At 37.2% G+C, this 5,885-nt stretch overlaps 2 protein-coding genes across 4 annotated transcripts in view; one reads left to right on the forward strand and one right to left on the reverse strand.

Annotated features, from left to right (window-relative positions):
• The window catches only part of LOC109854502, a 30,680-nt gene extending 26,110 nt beyond the window's left edge, over nt 1-4,570 (forward strand). Inside the window, exons 5-13 of one of the 2 annotated variants that reach the window (XM_020427641.1) lie at nt 58-207; nt 305-440; nt 1,205-1,423; nt 2,260-2,564; nt 2,683-3,020; nt 3,112-3,265; nt 3,371-3,497; nt 3,595-3,768; nt 4,071-4,570. In XM_020427641.1, the coding sequence (XP_020283230.1) occupies nt 58-207; nt 305-440; nt 1,205-1,423; nt 2,260-2,564; nt 2,683-3,020; nt 3,112-3,265; nt 3,371-3,497; nt 3,595-3,768; nt 4,071-4,264 (1,797 nt within the window). In that variant the 3' untranslated portion in view covers nt 4,265-4,570. The remainder of the gene's footprint in view (nt 1-57; nt 208-304; nt 441-1,204; nt 1,424-2,259; nt 2,565-2,682; nt 3,021-3,111; nt 3,266-3,370; nt 3,498-3,594; nt 3,769-4,070) is intronic. The other variant, XM_020427640.1, reaches the window with a different exon arrangement.
• LOC109854500 (SEC23-interacting protein-like) overlaps nt 1-5,517 on the reverse strand; it is a 16,348-nt gene extending 10,831 nt beyond the window's left edge. Inside the window, exon 1 of one of the 2 annotated variants that reach the window (XM_020427637.1) lies at nt 5,151-5,517. In XM_020427637.1, coding sequence (XP_020283226.1) covers nt 5,151-5,283 — 133 coding nt within the window. In that variant the 5' untranslated portion in view covers nt 5,284-5,517. The remainder of the gene's footprint in view (nt 1-5,150) is intronic. The other variant, XM_020427636.1, reaches the window with a different exon arrangement.
• Between the last annotated feature and the right edge of the window lie 368 nt (nt 5,518-5,885).

Consider the following 5,885-nt stretch of genomic DNA (forward strand, 5'->3'; position numbering starts at 1 on the left):
GCTTCAATACGAGCAATGTTTTTTATACATTTATTTATTTATCAAATTTACTTTCAGATTTATTTTATTTTGGATTGTAACATTGTGAAGAAAAATACACAGCCGAGTATATATAGCCAGGAAGATGAATATTATACAAATTTAGAAACGCACACAGAGCGTGAAAATGTGACGAACTCTTTTGTGAATATTACTCCGGAATTTTCAGTAAGTAATATAGCAGTTACAAAACACACATATATTTTTTACATATACATTTAGAAAAGAAAATATTTAAAAAACACGTGTTTTTTTTTGTTTTTAGATCAAACTGGCGCATAGTGAAGCGAATCTGAGCGGACGTACTGAAACTAATTTGAACGTAGACACTAACGTAACGAGAATTGTAATTAGAACTTTTGGAAATCTTACGCGCATTGTTCTTACTGTGTCTGCAACTAGTAAGTCGTGACTTCTTTTTATACGACATATTATATATCGGAGGGATATCGCTCAGTAGGTATAGCACACCCTGGTTTCCGAGAGACAAATGGAATATTCAAAACAATAATAGAGCAACGGACGTAAATAACTAACGTCAAATCGATAAGATAAGCGCGTTCAAGTCACACGCTTCGGAAGAACACGTACTGATATAATAATTACAACACGGTTGCAATGAATAAATCAGCGTGCAATTTTGGAGTCACAAATGTTTGACACTTCGAGATAGAAGTGTCAAACATTTGACATTTAACTAATTAACACGCACATCACAAAATAACATATAGAAAAAACAAATATACACAGAGAACATCGTATGCTGCTGCGAAGTGTCGTTACACTTGCCTAACCTCCGTGTACCAAGGGCAGTATCGACCGGACCGAGTTGCTTCCGTTTTGCGTTGTTGCTATGCCATTTGCGAGAATTCGTTTTTTTTCCACATTACCAGTCTGTATTCGCAAAATTTGAGTTCGAATATTACACGTCACACTTTGTAAAAAAAAAGTAAATAATCTTCTTTCCCAACGCGTATGTCACAACAAAATGCAAAGGTGTGATAAAACCACGGGGCTTTTTTCGTCACCGCGACATCGCGATTCTTTTGTCGGGGGGGGGGGGGTTAATTAATTTCACGTAACATATCTCTCTCCGGATCCCTAACGGAGATGTTCGAAGTTTGTCAGAAACCAGCTGTCACTTCTAAATTGTAATGTCTAACAGACGGGACGACGCGACAGCCAGAAATACCGATGTCGTTGACGTACATGTACACTGCGAAAGGGGTGGTTATCGGCGCGCGCAACCTTCCACCGGGCAGATTGTGCGCGAAGCTAACAGGGGTGGAAAATTCAAAATATAGCATCGACGTGATTACCTATCTCGGAGTAAACGAGGAAATTAATAAAACAAAACACGACAGAAACGTCGACAACGAGCCTGGTGAGTAAACTCTAATGACAATTAAATTAATTACACAACGCACACGTAAAACAATTGCCGTTGTAATTCCAAGCGACAAGGGAAGCGACAGAGAATAACGTTGGATACGTAAAAAAAAAGCTGTTGAACACCTACACTTTTTTTTTTAAGACACGAGATCAAACAGAGTCACAAACGTGATTGTTGTTTGCGCGCGTGAAGAAGACACTGTTTAATTAAAATCCAACCGCTGTTCGGCAAAAAAAAAAAAAAAAGAATAAGACTAACTAACGTTCGTCTCTTCACTTTTTTACGTCGCGAGTAAACCGCGATTTAATTGTCGACGAGAAGCGCGAAATTATCGCGCGACTCCCAACTTCGCAACGCGAAGGTTGTCTGGCTACTGGCAACTCGTCAGTCTCTGGCTCGCGGATATAACAAGATTGTGCAATTCTATCGTTGCCCTTTGGACGCGTCTGTAAGCTATCTCTCTCTCTCTCTCTTTCTCTTTCTTTCTCGTTCGTTTTGCAATCTGACGCATGCTGGTCGACGCAAAAAAGGTGACAAAATTTAAAACGTTTTCTTTGTTGAACGATATCTTCGCGTTGTGTAAGACGTTGCCAGCTAAATGCCAAACGCGTGCAAACGAAATTCTCACGGACGCGCGTTTGTGAAAGATGAATTTGCAAAACTTAACTACACACTTGGTCTTTAAATATCTTGGTGCCAGCGCTATTATCGTTCGCGATTCTATTTTTATTTTCAGAACTACTAGAGTAGTAATCGAAGCACGGTTGGCGCGTTGAAATATATAAATTTGTACATTGATATTATTTGTTTTATTCTTTTATTTTTAGAATTCAACAACACCAAAGAGGAAAATGCTGACAACGAAAGAGCCGATAATCTCGGCACCAAGTTTGCAAAACTCATATCCGAGAGATCGGTAGAAATCACGGATTCGAGAATTAACGACGATGATGTAATAACAAACGATTCGTTCGAAAAAGATACGTTAATCTCTTCCGCCGAGTCTGCTCTGATAAACATAAATAATCCTTCTATTTTGGAAACTAAATCTTTGCTAAGCTCCTACGGTGATGTTAAATTTTTAGGAGGAGATACAAGTAACAAAATGTTCAACGAAGAACTAATTGACCCGGTGAGTCACGTAAATGTTTTTTTTTTTTTAAACAATTGTTTTTCGTATTTTGCACACAAACATCGCCAGAAAGTTCTAATATGAAGATCTCAAGATCTGACTTTCATTGTGCGTGCAGAAACAATTGCAGACAATTCAAGCGCGGTCATCAGAAGTAGCATCGTTGAACGAAAATATCGACACGAATATCATCGATAATACAAATTTGTCGAAGAAAGTAATAAACAAAGATCGAGAATTGTCAGCACAATTTGCCGCAAACGACAAAGAGTTGTTCGAACAGTTGTCCGAGAGAAGAAACGTGATAGAAGTAAACTCCAAGAGCAGTTTGATCGCTACGCCAGGAACGACACACAGATTGGTTTTTGATGTAACAAATAATTGCTTCCTGCCCGTCAGATACGCAATACGAGCAAAAAGCGCACCATTTCGAATATATAACGTTTTACCTACGTAGTAAGTTAAATCTTGAATTTATAAATAAAAAATATTGCGTCACGCACGTGTGTATGTGTTTTTATATCTTTATATTTTTATTTGTGCGCAGCTTATGGTTACGTCCAGGACAAACGAGTTACGTAACAGTGGATATGATTGTTCCGCTAGGGACCCAGAATTCTATCAATACGCTCACACTGTCTATCGATGAGACGCAAATATCGCAGAAAACGGTTTATGTTTACGTTCAAGATTCATTTAGGGTAAGCCAGCAAAGAGTCACACACGCTGCACACACGTGGCTTTACTTATTATGACTTTCGTTTTTTTTTTTTTTTGTATCACTTATTGCCTTTGTATGCACTCAGGACATTGATGATGCCAAACCTACAATCGAATACTCGTTCAACAGCAACTGTGCGGGAAAATTAAACAAGGATCGTTGCGATAAAACGTTTTGGAGCGCAGACGTTGTTGTTCAAGATTCCGATTCAGGTTTGTGCACAACAAGCTTAACAATTAACTTGTGAATTTTTACGTTGCACAAATTGTGTACAATAGTTTTTTTTTTTTTTTTTTTTTTTGTAAACAGGTTTGAAGCGCGTACTATCGACTCCAAATCGAATATACCCACGCACCGAGTTTATAAGTGGCACAAAAGAGCGAATAACATTTTATTATTCGTCTTCGTGTTGCTCGACGTCAGCTAAAATCACAGCTATAGATGTTTTTGACAACCAATACATTCGAACTATCGATGTAACAGGTAATATCCTTTTATTGTTAATACATTTTTTATATATGATTCTCGAGCCCTCTCTCTCTCCCTCTTGATACAATAAAAATTAAAATAATAACATTCACTTATTACGCCAATAAAAATTGTTGTTCATTGCTTATTGGACAGCAGCTCAAGTAAATAAATAATAAAACAATGACAATTAATATTCTAAACAGGGATCAATATTGTACAATATAATATTTTTACTGTGTTCACGCGCAAATTAGAAAAAAAAATCAATTCTTCATATTGTCATGTACATGTTCAAAGCTGTTCATCTTTTACAGAATGGGACAATCTATCGCAAGGAGAAATAGCAGCGATCTCAGTTGGTGCATTGCTGCTTCTTCTACTTCTTATTCTTCTAATAATTGGGATAATATATTGTGTTCGCAGAAGAAGTAGTCACGACTTGTCTTATTCACAAAGATACGGTGGTTCTAGACCACGCGAGTCTCGACCCGAGAGAACAAGTTTCTAAGCAATTTTATATTTATAAAAACTCTCTTCTTCAACATTTACAACATTATTTATAAGAATACTAAGTTATACGCGTTAAATCTCTCCAGAAATATGTGTGTAAATAAAGTGTCTGCATATATATACAATATAACGTGTGTCCCCACATTTATATTATGTCCCACATCTGTAATATCAATATTAACAGCAGATTCCTCTCCCTCTCTCTCTCTCTAAGTTTATTTTGAGATAAAAATTTTAATAGATACCAAAATGTAAGAACAATGAAAATTTTTGAATTATAGTTTACCCAAAAGCAAAATTAAGTTTCCTAAATCTCACATACACATCACTTCTGTTACTATTAAAAACAAAAAAATTACATATGCCACAACAATAAGATTGTTTATGCTATTTCTGCAAACATATACATTTTACCTATTTTATACAAATAATATTTTAATAAAATTGCTACAGAAGAGATCCCGTTATTGAATTGCTCTCTCTCCCTTGTGATGTATCGCTTTCGCAGTTGAGTTAATCACACACACACACACAATGTCACAGTTCATTGAACTTACATGTTTAAATACACATGTATGTATGCAAATAAAAACTGCTCACATTTATATACATTTTTAACAAACTTTTTCATGACACATAACAACTCTGCAATACCGACTGCATAAGATGATGACTAACAGATGTTTGCTTATATATTAGCATAGGGGCATATGATAAGATAATTAAGCAAATAATATATAAACGGAGCAAACAAATTATAGTACGCGAATGCACATTTCAAAACTCGATTGTGTTATAATTTGTTTCTGTTATATTGGATCAGGTGATATTCACACATCCGCCAAAACCCCACCCAATGAGGTTTTTGTATTAAACAAACTCACCGTCTCGGAGCACGGCTGGTGTTGCAGGTGTAACTGGCATCAGCAATGTATTCTCGGTGTAGCTATCGAATGGAAAACCGGGACCAGCGGCGGACAAGAGCGAATTTTTTACTTTACGTGGCGCACCGTTCATGATATTGATGTTAAAGCCTTCGCTATTTGTGTGTGTAATGACACTGACATTACGTGGTTAGTTCACACACAGTAAACACACGCGTGAGCGTCCAACTGTGCTACAAAATGCGAAATCGTATACCTCGCACGATATTATTATCGTCCACGTAAGCGCGTGCACCTTTCACCAGTTTGATAAAGGCACACACGTTGCGTGCACCTTCTCGCGCAACGTAACCAAAGTGTAAGACCAAACTGCGAGTACGCAGTCACTGCGCATAATATGGCGGGATCGTCGTGGAGCGGCCAATCAGACGTTTGCTTCAAACCGCATTCCTGATTCGTACTCTGATACGGGCTTTAACGATGGAGTGACGCTTTAAAGCAACATTTATGACGCATAAAGCCTCTTGCACAATGGACGGAATAGCGATAGCGATAGAAATAACAAAAGTTTTAAAGCCTCTTGCACAATGGACGGAATAGCGATAGCGATAGAAATAACACAGTTTTTAACACAGAATTTCAACTCGTCGGAAATTTTATCGCTATTACTTATTCCGATTTTCTGATCTGCATTGATACATGTGTATTTTTGTATGTTAGATTCCGCTGTTCCTA

This window comes from Pseudomyrmex gracilis, unplaced genomic scaffold (assembly GCF_002006095.1).
Source record: "Pseudomyrmex gracilis isolate BER0280 unplaced genomic scaffold, ASM200609v1 scaffold_68, whole genome shotgun sequence".
Classification (NCBI taxonomy): domain Eukaryota; kingdom Metazoa; phylum Arthropoda; class Insecta; order Hymenoptera; family Formicidae; genus Pseudomyrmex; species Pseudomyrmex gracilis.